This window comes from Trichogramma pretiosum, unplaced genomic scaffold (genome assembly GCF_000599845.2).
Source record: "Trichogramma pretiosum strain Unisexual culture from Peru unplaced genomic scaffold, Tpre_2.0 scaffold3, whole genome shotgun sequence".
Classification (NCBI taxonomy): Eukaryota; Metazoa; Arthropoda; class Insecta; order Hymenoptera; family Trichogrammatidae; genus Trichogramma; species Trichogramma pretiosum.
In genome coordinates, this window is record NW_019641698.1 from 1,421,570 (window position 1) to 1,436,016 (window position 14,447).

At 46.3% G+C, this 14,447-nt stretch overlaps 1 protein-coding gene across 3 annotated transcripts in view; it reads right to left on the minus strand.

Annotated features, from left to right (window-relative positions):
* LOC106650339 (zwei Ig domain protein zig-8-like) overlaps positions 1-14,447 on the minus strand; it is a 59,616-nt gene that overhangs the window by 28,325 nt on the left and 16,844 nt on the right. For all 3 annotated transcript variants that reach the window (XM_023462418.1, XM_023462419.1, XM_023462417.1), the window contains 2 exons: positions 10,575-10,747; positions 3,038-3,248 (listed from right to left, as the gene is read on the minus strand). In XM_023462418.1, coding sequence (XP_023318186.1) covers positions 3,038-3,248; positions 10,575-10,747 — 384 coding nt within the window. The remainder of the gene's footprint in view (positions 1-3,037; positions 3,249-10,574; positions 10,748-14,447) is intronic.

The following is a 14,447-nucleotide window of genomic DNA, read 5'->3' on the forward strand; positions in this document are numbered from 1 at the left end:
TGAATGCACTGTTAAAATCTTAGATTGATCTACAATCTAGTTTTCGAGAAAAAAAAAATCAAAAACGACGTCTTATACATGGGTCTTATGGGGAAAGTTACAACAATGTCACAAAAAAAGCATTATGCAAACGAATTAGACTTAAGAAATGAAAAAAAAACTATTTTTTAGAAAGCCAAGAAGGTATTGATCATTTTGAAAAAAAAACGACTCGTTTTACAACACCGAATGCTCAATAAACAAGTCTAAAAACGTGAGATTCTGAGCCACGCGAGCCGAAATGTCGCGTTTTTACACGTTCATCGCTGTATTTCAGCTAGTAAAAATAAAATGTACTCTATGAAAAATATGTATTTCGATGGGAAATTTCCTCAGCTTTCGATTGAGACTACTTTAAAAAATCTTAAAAATGCGCTTTTTGAGATATTTAATGTTAAAAGTTTATTTTTACAATTTTCCGTGGAAAATGGAAAATTTTTGAAAATCTGACTTTATCATCGGAAAGCTGAGGAAATTTCCAATCGAAATCATAAGTCACATATTTTTTTTAAGTGCGTTTAGGGGGTTTTTCAGCGAGATAGAAGTTAAGCAGTTTCGCCTATAAGTGCCGTGCGGCCGCTACATGCTGTTTTGCTAATAATATTTTGTTCCCATGAGTTGGTATCACTACTTCGTGCCCGTGTATAAGCATAGGCGACCCCCTCGCCCCGCCTGCCCCTTGAAAGTGCTATCGAACCTCCTTAAACGTTGAAAACTTGTTTTGCTCTCGCTTTTATATACGAGCTTAGATTTTTTTTGGATAGAATAAAAATTTGACACGCACATACGCGGGGAAAAAAAATTTCCCAGCACTTTTGCCCGCGAGTAATACGCGCGCGTTTTCTCGAGGCGCTTACATAATGTTCACCCGAGTCCCAACGGCGCGCGAAAAAATTCAGTGCACTTCATCTTGTTTGTCGCTCTTGCGCGAGCGCGAGCGAGAGTCCAAGAAAAAGTAATAATTTTTCAAAATGCGACGCCCAGAACGAAACTGACAAAAAATGAAATTTTTCAGCTCTGATTGTCGGCGGCGAACTGCGGCTTAAGCATTCGTCCTACTACGCCGCCCCTGCGCGCACACGTATAATTTTTAGTTTCCACGTACGCTCGCGGTCTTGCGCAACCTGGTATAGCGAGCTTGCACGTCGGGCCATATATAAAATCATTTGCACGCTACAAAAAACGACCTGCTTTAGTCCTTTCGACGAGGGGACATTATTTACCAGCGTTTAGTCGTATGGATCATACTCATGCATGTACTCTCTATATATATGTACGCTCACATGCACATTGTATGAGTGTGACTGTATAGACGAGACAAAATCTCTTCGTGGTACGCGTCGAGCCCGGGCGCGTGTATAAGTTTTGCCAACAATTCATGTTGAATGTTGTCGTAAACTTTGCTATTCGCTCCTGGAAACTAGACAGGACTGAAGAAAAGCTTCGCCTATACACACACACCCTCATCCGTGTGCTGCGAACGTGCATGCGGTACGTGGAGTATAGCTATAGCGTGCACGTATGACCAAGTTCTTGTGCTTTTATAAACTTGCCAAGGTTGTCTACTATATTTATTTATTATACAAACAAGCTTGTTATTTCAAAGTAATAACTATACATAAAAATTTCTTTTATTTATCGGACTTAAAGCTATCGTAACTTTTGCGCTGCGTTACGTAGCCGAGCGAAGCACAAGCGCCTGACCGAGCTCGTATCGCGCGTCATCCGCTCCCGCTTCTTCCTCTCTGTCTTTTTTCCTTATTCTCAAAACATTGGTATTATTTTTTACGAGCTTATCGTTCGCGCATACGCTTACAGCTCGCGAGCGTACCACAAATACTACACCCGACCTACGCCCACATCCACACACACGCACACAGAAGCGCGCGTATTTTCATGCATGCATACGGCAGCTCAAAAGTTTTGACAAACACGTATATAACTGTTAACTCGTCGTCGGCGTTGTCGAAAGAGAGGCAAAAGTTTTCTCGCGCCAGTAACTTTTTTTTGTGCCTCGGCGCACACTCCTCAACTTTATATTACAGAAGGAATGCGAGTTTTAACGGAAAAATTCGTAAATTTCATTTTTTTTCTCCCTCCCCCGCCGGCGCGCTTATCGCCCTTCGGCGTCACCATCGCTCTCTCTCTCTCTCTCTCTCTCGCATGTTAAATTCCTCGTTCCCCTTTTTTCATCCAAGTTTATTACGTATCAATATGCGGCTAACTCTACTTGCGCGCACAGAGAACATAAGAATGTCAAGTTGTCAATGGTGTAGGGCGAAATCGATAAATCGTCGTTTGGGGCACGCGCGCGTGTATGAGCATTAGTTATGTTTTGGAGCATAGATGAAAAATAGTCTGCTCAATGGTAACAAAATACACGTGGAGCAATTTTGCACATTGGCAAGCAGCAGCAGCAGCCACAGCAGCGTATCGTACTTTAGTGCGGTGATTCTCTACGCCGTTGGACGTGCAGGGGGCGGTACGGCGAACACGAAAAATGCCCGAAGATTTTGGACGAAAAAGCCGGGCTTGAGAGTGTACGTAAATATACGTCCACGCGCGAGGGCATAAAAAAGCGAGAAGGCCTGAAAAGAAATAAACAACTTTTTCTTTTATAACGTCGAGATGGGGCTTGACATTATGACGGAGAAAAGATATTATAAATACACTCGGTGCATGGCTTTGATCACCGGCGTCGTCGTCGTCGTCGTCTTCGAGACAAGCCCGGAGTTTCTTTTTAAAAAGCTTTCCAGTGTTGGTGTGTGTATATATGTGCTCGCGCGCGTAAAGCTCTTCCATATACACACAGTGTGTAATGTTATATATACACAAGGGGGTTTTAGAGCGTAAACGATGTAGTCGGCGAGTATATAGGCGTATATACATATAAAAAGAATAAAGATCAGCAGCTTTCTCGCGCGCACAAAGGCAACATAATGCACACGGGGATATATAGTTGTATGGACGTCGTTTCATATGTATGTATAATACTGACCAACGACGGAGAGATGCATAAAATGGCCGATGGGCGGCGTCGTGGATACTTGGCACTCGTACGTGCCGGAGTCTCGCTGCTGCGGGTACTTGACCTGAAGCGTCCAGTCCTCGGTGCGCGGATAGTGCGTCGCCACGAAGCGCTGATCCGACGTGTAGGTCGACGTGCCCACCGTCAGCAGGTGTATGTCCCGATGCCGCACCCATGACACCTGCAACAAGCATACACGTACAAATATTTATCAATCTGCGTAATAATATTCCAATCAAGATCGTGTCTATCGGCCGTCGCGATGCGACATTATAGAAATTGTATTTATTACATAAGCGCGCGAGGATTCGACGCGCGGGAGGGCTTACGCGCGCCTGGGGTCTATTCACGCGGTATTTCGCTGAACTTTGGGTGGACCGCTTTATTATACATATATATGCACAGTGAATTCCGATTACCATCTATGATCGCGCGCATGCATATACGGGACGCGGCGCACACATACCATCGACGCGAGCGCGTACGAGATTATATACGATTAGCATATACCGCGTTATATATAACTCGAGTGCGCGCTCTACCTGCAATATGCTTATAAGTGTAAATACCTCGTTAATTTAGATGTAATATATGTGCCGCGCGACCTCTGCACATTGTGTATATATATGTGTATAGCTGCGCTGCGATATCGTACCGCCTTTGCAGTGCACTGCGTGCGATCCCCCCGCGTGCACGAATATATAACGACTCGTGCGATGCGCTCTTGACATTTTTCGAATTCTTGATCGTCTTTTAACATAATGGAGAGTTTCAGCGCGGGTTTATTTGAATTTTTTTCCCGATGAAGCGCGCGCTCGCGCGTGCCTGAGACCAAAGATTATTCATTCGAAAAATTTTAGTTTTTTTTATTATAAACTTGAATAATTAAGTTATCGAAAATAATAAAAATTCGAGCTCGAGCGCGATGTATGCTCATACGCTTTGCACAGGTGAACTACTGTGTGTTATGACATCGAAATTTTTATCATTTCTACGGCGACCGCAGCAACGGCGGTAGCAGGACGAGGGTACACACGAAGGGGCCGACAAGATTAATTAGAAGAATACATTTACCCTCTATCTCGGTGGGCTTATGCAGGCGAACCGGTGCCGGTGCACGCGCGCACGCCTCTTTATTTCAACTATGTGTATAGCAAAAGTCTTTTCATTCGCGTGTACGGTTTTCTCTCTCTCTCTCTCTCTCTCTCTCTACTTCTCTCTTTCTCTTTCGGCGAGTTTATCTTATAATTATACAAACGTGCAGGCGCGAGGGTGTGGATATGCGTGCTCGAGAAAATAACGAGGGGACGCGCGAGGACCTTTGAATCCGTAAAATAGCGGAAAATCGCAACGATCGATACATTTATTTTCATTTTTGAGCACATTCGAGTGCTCGCGTATAAATACATACAGCGAGCTTATGTGCGAGCTTTCGGAGCGGTGTGTAAACAGAACTTGGCACGCGTTCGTTCGCCGGTCCCTTTTTTCCCCTCCTTCGCGCCACCGTGTCCCAAACTCGCGTTGCGAGCTTGTGAACCTCTTGAAATCGTTATTGTGCACCAGTTAAATGTACATACACGGCACATGCATCATCAAGGCTCGACAAACAAACGTAGAATAATTAATGTCGTCGTGCGCGCGCCGCCACCGCCGCCGCTCGTGTATGCGTATCTGGCGTACGGCGAAAAATCTTTGTAACACGCGATGATTTATACATTATGATTGACAAACTGCACCCAAAAGCGCAACTATAAACGCAGCTCGCGATCAACCCGGCGAATTTCCGTTATTACAAGCTGAAATTTTCGGCTGGTGCACTGCAAGTGTGCCGTAGAGCATAGCCAGATATACACATTGGAAATTATAACGATACTTTTGGAGCGCGAGCGAGTCTGTGTAGCGCGTACAATTCGCTACCTATACAAATACGCGCGCTCATGTGTGTGTGTATCGTGTACACACATTCAGCATGGACAATAAAAGTAAAAATATTGGCAATGCATAGTACTTTAGTGCTAGCGCAGGAAAAACACATACGTGCGCACAAGCTTAATAGAGCAAATCAATTTCGAGCACGATTTTATATATCATCAAGCCATGTGTAGCGGCGGTATAACGAGCAGTAGCTTGTACCGCCCCGAAGAAATATCTCATTTTGGAGCGCATGTCGTATCGCTGTAGCAGGCGATTTTTCAAATAAATCATCAGTTATTACGCGTGCGCACCTACTAAAAATATACGCAGCGCGAGTTCGTCCATGTGCCGTGTGCACTGTCGAGCAGGCAAAGAAAAACAGGCAACGAACGCGAGTGTGTGTATGCTGCTGTGTGCGTATGTACGCCCACCCGCGCGAGCAGTAAAAAGCAATATAACAAGCGGCGAAATGCGATTATTTATCGCGAGCTCGTCTGACTATAACCAATCGCGTACTACTTGTAATGTGCCGTGTAGTAGATATGCGTCGCGCGCCCGGCTAATAGAACCAAACGTTGCGTACGAGATATTTTTTGCGTGCGTCAAAACTTTGATGAAGGGACGTACGAATGAAAATGTGTCCGACGTCTCTTGATTAATATAAAAAAAGGGTCGAGTGCACGCGCGTGTATACGCGTATATTCAGGGGTGAAAAGACCCATTCGCGTAAATACGCAAATGAGAGCTGTACGCGTATACACATTTCAAAGTAATATGTTTTAACTGAAAAATACATATATTTTTCCTTCCCTTTTTTATTTCAAGAGAGGAAAAAACGAACATAAGTACCGCGTTGTGGTGTGCCAGTTTGATATATAATAATAGCAATTACTGCGCACATATAGGTACGTAGGTATGAATGTGCGGACACGCGGGGGGTGGTGGGGGGAGTGAGGAAAAAATAAACGAGGCCGCGCGCGCGTCGCGCAGGAAAGAAGCGGCGGATTACCACTACCGGGGCTAACTGTTCCACCGACTGCTTCCGATTTGAAAAATTACTCACTTCTCTCTCGGTGAGCCCGTACGCGCGTCCTCCTCCTTCCCCCTCGTGCCTTACAGTCAGCTCCGTCTGTGTATATGCGGTGTGTACTTTATGATAAAGTTACTCGTTCTTTTCTTTCTCTCTTTCTCGTTTTTCTTTTTTTTTTTTCATTTTTCCTTTATTTTCAACGCGACGAGAGCAGCTCGCTTCGTGATGTATTATCCACTTAATTTTAGATTATAAAGATGTTACGCGGCAGCTCGCCTCGTCGGGCCATAATTATAAAGAGATACGCGATACGATATTTGCCTCGGCTCTCGAGCTCAAAAAGCCATATATAAGTGTGTGTGTATATAGCTTACGACGGGAGATTAATCATCGCTCGGTGAATACAACCGCGCTTGTATCGATGTGTTGATTGACGAATAGCTCGATAACCGTAGCAAAGAGCGCGCGCGCGCGGACTCGGTTTCATCCAGTCGAACTCGAGCTTTTTCACGTATCATATACACGAGAGTACCTGAGTGTGTGCGTCGAATGAAATATGGTCGTACTCGCGGCACCGCGAAATTCTTTGTCTATTTCTTGCGTTCCAGTCGAGAAATCTTACCCCGTTTACTATACACACACATACAGAGAAAGTGAATTAACATTGTCGCTTGCAGTACTCGACAAAAACGAGTTGTAACTTTGTCGTTGTTTCATATTATGGGGAGGTGCGCGTGCACCGACTATTAGCCGGCTTATTATTACTTCTACGCAGCGAAGCACAACATACCCATACACACACACACACACTCGCACTTATTGCATTCGGCTTTACCATTGTTATACGATCTTACGAGAACTGCTCGTCGTTCCGATTACGCGAATTAGCTTATATTTAATACCAACGCGGTTGCCATCCAGCGTAGCCAGAAACTTTATATCACGTATTTTCGCGTAAACGCGCGTAATTTCGATTTTAACGCACCGCGCCGCGTCTAAAACGTAATTTATACATTATCAGAGCCACGAGTGAGCGAGTGCTGTGAGAGTGTATGCGCAGGCGAGAGGTCGGAATGAGGGAGTAGAGAGAGAGAGAGAGTAGCTAAAAGAGATACACGTGGGCGTAAACTTTATCGAATTTGCATTTAGATAAAATGCAACAATTTCGCGTTGTACGCAAGCTGCCGTCGCGGTTTCTGTAATGAAAATATCAGCTGCGTGCGCCGGTCGCTGCTGCTGCTGCTGCTGCTGCTGCTGCTGTTGCCGCGTATAATAAGGCCTCGTCGTGCGATGAATCCTCGATGAGAACAACCGCGAACGAAAATTAATGTCCTCGCGCCTGTGGATCGTAATCTACTGGTATTATAACGCGCGCGCGCGCGTTTCACGCTCGCTCCAATCTCGGCGCGAGCGCATACAAGTACATACGCGTATATTATTCGCGTTTGCTTTAAAGGTCGCGCTGATACTATTCGCGCGCGCTCGACTCTCGGTGTATGGAACGCGGGGGGCAATAAAAGTTCGCAGGTAGTACATTCTACGCGCATAGTACCCGTACACTGTCAGGCAAGAGCAATCAAATCCGCGCTCGCGTACGATAGTCGTTGTGGCGTGCGTCGCTTGATCTGTGCAGCGCAAAAGCAATTAATAAGTCATCTCTGCGGTGCAGGGGCAATCATCATCATCGTTACGCGTTTGTCGCGGCTGCTGTGCGTCGTCGTCCTCTCTCGGAAGATTTGGGAGATTGATCGTGTGTATACGCGCAGAAAACGCTACGGACAGCGGGAAATGAAGTTTGCAGCTTATATAAAATACATGTACGTGACGCGCGAGCTTGTGTGCGGTCGTGATGTACACGAGAGAGCTGTTGGCGGCCTGTGTTCCAAATGACTTTTTCACCGCCAACGCGCCAGATTGAAACCCGCCGTTTAGTAGGGAGAGAGAAAGAGAGGGTAAAAAAAAATATTGAACTCGCCAAAAAAAAGGAGAAAGAAAAGAGGCTCCTGCCCGTGAGCTGCGGAGCTCAGCAGCATTAGGTATAGTATAGAGATAATGGCGGGACACGAGCTGAATGGCCAGAATTTGAATACGGCACGTTTCCTTTTTCGCTTGCGCTCGCGCGCATACTTTCCTACGCTACCTATATATATATATGATGATACAGTCTGGCTGTCTGCGTGCGAGTGTATGCTGTACGCAGTATAGTCACTGGCGGGCCAACACACGATCCGCGTGCTTTTACGCGCTCTCTCTCTTTCTCTCTCTTTCTCTCTGCGTGGCGTAGTTGCATTCTCGGAAAGAGAGGATGAGCTGTTTTTTTTAGCGCGCTGTATTTGATTTCAGAGGCTATACGCGAGCATAGTCTAGAGATTGTGCGCGCGACTGCATGAAACTATAATACCGGACTCGGCCCCGAAATATATATTAGAGACGGTACAACGTTATTTTGCTCGTCGCTTGTAATGCGAACGGTCCCCCGAAATTGCGAATTCTATCGGTTTAAACACGCGTCGTTTATGAGGCTAATGAGCGTCTTGTACACCCGTACACGCGCGTACGTACACTCGTTCCGGTATTGCGTGTATGGTGGCTCTCTGCTGTGTGTGTGTGTGTGTGTGTGTGTGTGTGTGCATGCTGCGCACTGTGTATACACCGGGAGATAGAGGAGGATTACAAACGCAGTGATTGGGGTGGGCTATAGCAGGAGCGCGCGGGCTTGACTGCAGTGTGTAGGTGTCGTATCACGGCATGTGTTACGCGAACGCGCGTCATTATAAACGTGCGAGCGCGCGCTTATAAGGGATAGCACCAAAACCCCCGGACGATAAATGTTTGCGAATGCAAATTTTTTGCGCATAAACAACGCGCGCGAGCGCGAATGTTTTTATTAGCGCCTAGCTCGCTCGCTCGCGCGTGGATGAAAAAGTAGGGCGTTATATTTTTCGCCTTAACGTTGAGCCGCTGTGCATACGCAGCGAAAAGAGAGAGAGAGAGAGATTGAATGAAACATAACAAAAAAACGGCGACAACTTTTCGGAATTTAGCCCAAAGTACCTGCCTCCCTCTTTTTCTCATGTATGCGCATATATATATATGCGCACGTCTACTTTATAATACGTTTTATCACATATATATGTACGGGTGTATATATATGGCACAAGAGCTGTGCGCGAGCCAGTTGTATAGAAATGTACTTTCTATTCCAGGCAAGTGGGTAGTACACGCGCTGTGACGGTACACTCCCTCGCTCGACGCTCTCTCTCTCTCTCTCTCTCTCTCTCTCTCTCTCTCTCTCTCTCTCTCTCTTACTCTGGAGTGCAAAAGAGAAGTGTATAGTAAATGTTGTGGAAAAAAACTCTCCCCAACGCGCGTATTTATATGGGCGTATTTATGCACCTACTTCTCACCGTTATACCGACCGCTGAGTTTTGCCAGGCTCTCTTGTATACGTATATACTAGCTCGAAAAGGAAAATCATCGTAAGTATAAAATGCCCGGAGTATTCGCTGCTCTTGCGTGCGTGCATACACGAACTGCGAGATACATTATAAAACCCTCGCAAGCGACAATTCATGACGCATCTAGATCATCCAGCGACGTATGCATTTCCGAATGCTTTGATCGGTAGCTCACAAACGAGAGCACACTTCCAAACATTGTTGTTCATAGCGAATTTAGTTTTTTTTTTTTTTTTTTTGAAGAGGAATAAAAGGAAGAAAATAAGGTGCACTTTAATCCATGGTTATTTTTCTACTCAATTAGCTCCAAGATCACTACTTCAGTTGCGCCGACGCTGATGTATCGATATATAGAGGCATCATTTATTTACGAGCTCAAGAGAGTCTCGCATTAATAAGTGTGAATACTTGATGAACATAAAAGAAGAATTGATTAAAATGCTACGAGTAGCGGAAGAAAAGCTCGCGCAAATTCGAGAAATTCCGGCTCGCTGATACTGCTTCATCCCCTAATACCGATACTTATCTACTTTTCAGAGCGTAAACCACTAAATCTAATGGGCTATATGCGCAGAGAGTGAGTCGAGCGAGCCTCGCGCGCGCGTGGGTTGTACCTCTTGAAACTTTTATAAATATCAAGTGGAAGCTGCTGCTTTGCTTCGGAGCAAGATAGAGATTAAATTTGTTCGCCGGCTACGTGAACACAAGTTTGCTACAATCGAATATGTATCGCGGCATGCATTACTCTTCGCTTTTTCTACATAGCCATTGCACCCGGCACATTATTATAGCTGTGGCGCTAAGCTCGCCTAGATAAGAGATATCGATCGCGCACAGAGACCGACAACCGACTAGTCGAACGATTTAAATGAGCCCGAGAAATTTACAATGCAAATAACTCTGCTGGAGCTGCTCTACTGCTACGGCAAAGAGTGACGGACGTACGAGCAGCGGGGGAGAGGGGGGGGGGGGTTAAAGCCNGGGGGGGGGGGGGGGGGGGGTTAAAGCCTCGCTCAGGGGGTGGAGTCGATTGATTTTGCTTCTCGCGGATCTTACGGGATACATATAGCAGAAAGTTTTCTCTATGCCTCGACATGGTAATTACCGTGCGATCACCCAAGTTGTGAACTCGACAGTGAAGCAGCGCCGTCTTGCCGACGAGGGCTGTGACGTTGTGCGAGACCGACGTGTCGAAGTACGGGCCTCGATTCAGCGGCTCGAGATCGTGCTCCAGGTGCTGCTGCTGCTCGTCATCGTCGCTCCAGCATCTGCCGTACACTGTAAAAATACAACAACAACAAAATCATGATATTATCGTTTCTTTGGTACATTTACTTTTGTGCAAAAATATTTCATTTAAAATTTTGAGAATTTGTTTGAGTTTTAGTTGGGAATTGTAGAATTTAATAAATAAATCAATGTCAGAATCGACGATTGTTCCGGACCGCACGTATATTTCTCTTCATCGAGGATAAAAATCTCAGTAATTCATTGTTTCTTTCAAGCCTTGCCTCTCCCCTACTCTGCTGCTTTTCTCGTTTCGCGCAATTTTACATTAAAATGGACGCTAGTCTGTATATAGAGTTGTATATAGAGCCCAGACGGAACGTATATCCAAGCCACACTTGTTCATCACTCGGGCTGCTAGCGGCTGCTGCTGCTGCTGCGCTACCACTGCACAGTTCATTCTAGCAAAAGTAACAACGCGCACACAACGAGGCTGCGCGTGGAGTTTTCGCTAAATTAGCGAATAAATTCCCCGTGCGCGAAGCAGCGCACTCGTATAGTCGCACGTATACTGTACACCCATACACACACACACACACACACACACACACACACACACACACGTACGCACACTCGCACGTAGAAACGAACGAGAACGAAAAGTGCAATGAGCCATTAATCATCGCAAGAAGTGGCTTCGGGTAGCTTACTGCCACTGTGCACTGCTCGGCTCTCCCTCTCTCTCCCTCTCGTTCTCTCGCTCTCTCTTTTGGAATTTCAGCGCCCTGAAAGCTGGCGAGAAACAAGCTTTAAACAATTTTATAACTAGCTCAGGCAATCCTGTTATATACACTCGCTCCGCAACGCTGCCGTGGGCAAACGCGCTCGCGCGCAACGTCTCAAATTCTTTGCCGAACACTCTAATTATGCACTCGCAAGCGCGTGCGGGTATGGCAGAGAAAGAGAGAGAGCGCGAATGGAGGGGAGCGAGAGATACCGCTTATTGCATTAGTTATACAAGCGTATCGTATATCCGAGAATCTTAATTCGGTCAGTTGTAATGAAATTAGTGGTACAACTTTAGTTAGGTCAGACGGTGGGTGCGGGAGAGAAGCGCGAATTTGCCATATACACAGAGAGCGAGAGGCTCCGATCGAGCGTGACTCGACCCCCCAACTTGCACGCCAAATTCGGTGAAAATATTTTATCGTCGAGCTATGCATATATAACTGCAAAACCACAAATTACAAAGTTAGCGCGTGTACAGGTCGATCCGGATGGATACCCGCTGCGTACAAAAGGGGAGCTGCTGCCGGGAGTCCTTGTTATCCCGAGCAGGCAGCCGTGAGCCACGTGTCTTCTATCAACGTACTACCATACCCACGTACCGTATGCTGCCACTGTCGCAATTATGCGACGTGCCGATTGTTAAGGATGAAAATTTAAAATCGTGAAACCGTCTTTTGTCTGGGGCTTCGGCTGCAGTTTGCCTCGCAATTACGCGAATCGAATCGTTGATGTATACCTATAGTGAAATGAGTCCTAGACTAGATCGAGGGAGGTAAAGGGAGGAGGGAGGAAGCGAGGGAGCGGCTGCTCAGGGGGTGGAATTGAGTCGAGCTGCGGGTGCAGGTCATTCGTCGAGGCATGAGTAATATAGTGCGCGTCGCAAAGCGTGCAGCAGTAGTGGCTGCACGACGACGACGACGACGACGACGTCATACGTGCTTCACGCTCGACTTGCCACGGGCACGCGTGTAATGCGGATGCACATATCATCGAGGTTAGCTTCCTTTTCCCAGCCTCAACCTCGACTACTTGCTCCTCTCTGACTTCCTCTCTATTAGTCCGCATAGCTCTGGCTTCGACTGTGCTGCTGTATGCGCGCGTACATATATACACACATGCCACGCACTCGAGCGCCGCAAAGCGCACATCCATCTTTGCTCTTTTTGCCCTACATGCATGTGCGTATAGTGTATATGTGTGTGCTATGCATGTGTATGCTTTTCGTATGCGTGCACGCACACGCAGTTATACATTAATGATTCAAACGTCGAATTTGAGCGCTCGTGCACGACTTTGTGCTAATATGCCGAGAGCCTTTGATATCATTCTACGCGCTTGTACGCACAGGCGCACAATTAAATATTATGCATTTTATTGGACGAGCGAAACGAGATGATGAGATGATTTGAGCACCTAATATTAAGTAATTAACATGAAGCGTCGAATATGCCGGTACAATTGCACGCGAAACCAAGATAAGAAATCATTCTCGCCATTGCTTCGGGACAAATCGTTTGGAAAAAATCGAAATGAATTACCCCTTGACACCCCACCATTGCCAGCCACGTCTGGCACGTAAAATCTCTTCCTCTCTTACTGAATCACTGCAGGGCCTTAATACCAAAGGGCATTTAAGACTCCATTATATAGCTGCACGAAAGTAGGCGGTGGAGGAGGCCAGAGGCACCTATATAGCCAGCAAAACACACGTCTATATACGTTACCATACACTTCCATTTATTTTCCGCTTATTTCCTAGCGGATTACTGCCTTCTGCTCCATACACGAACTCGTAGATATGATTTAGAAGCCACATATACCCACGTACGAGTATATACAGTGCCTTTATATAACGACAGCACGTGACGTTGGCAATTACGCGAGAAAAGAGAAAGAGGGAGAAAAAAATAAAAGGTAAAAATTTACGCCATTCGTCCGAGGCTCTGCGCTGCGAGCAAAATAGAGCAGGAAAAATAATCCCGAGAATTTATAGAGATTGACTCGTCTTCTGGGAGGACTGACTGGGACGGTCTGCACGGTCGAGCCAGTACGCAAAAGAGTAAAATAAATAAAATATAAACGCGTTCGGCCGAGAGATAACAAGTGGAGACGAAGGAGGCTATTAGCGTTGATACGCACACACACACGTACGTACGGTAACGGGAAGCTGCAGCATACAAACGAGCTCACGTCGATAAATGCGTACAGTTAGAGAGAAAAGAGCGGAAAATGTCGAACAGTGGCAGCATTGACTAGAGAGAGAGAGAGAGAGAAACGCAGAGTATTGATCTTTCACTGGTTGGTTTTCGAAGCCATCCCTGGTCTCTACGTTGCACGCCCCGCTGCTCCCCCGCGCCCCGTCGCACACACGTACAATGATATAAACACACGCGTTGGCACTGCTGCTGCTGCTGCTGCTGCAGATTGTTTGCTTCGTTCCGTAATTTTGCGGTTGCACGAACTCGCCTCGTGGCCCGCGCGCCTCTGTTTGTGCTAAAGCACAGGGTTTTACGCGCCCGTGAATAGCAGCTATTCGCCTATGTGCGCGCAGCAGCAGCAGCTTTCGTTGAAAAGAGAGCCAGAATAGAGCATTACACCGCGATTGGCCGCGATCACTCATCGGGGCATCGAGCTATCCGCTCGATCGTTCCGAATTGCACACGTGTCACCGCTTTTTTCGCTTCTTCTTTTTTTCCCCTTTTATTTATTCATTTTTTTATTTTCCTACCCGCTCGCTTATTATCTCGGATACTATATTTAAAGTCCTCCTTTGCTGTCGCGTCTTTTTCATTTAGTCGCTCGTTCGCACGGTCCATCAAAAATCACACGAGAATTGCTCGTTTCGGGCGCGCGATCTTTTTACAATAAACGGCGCGGCGCGTCTCTGCAGAGAGGTGAAATTAATTTCGACTGTATATAGCAGAGCAGAGCGCGAGACTCGAGTCGTGGCGCGGTTAATAGA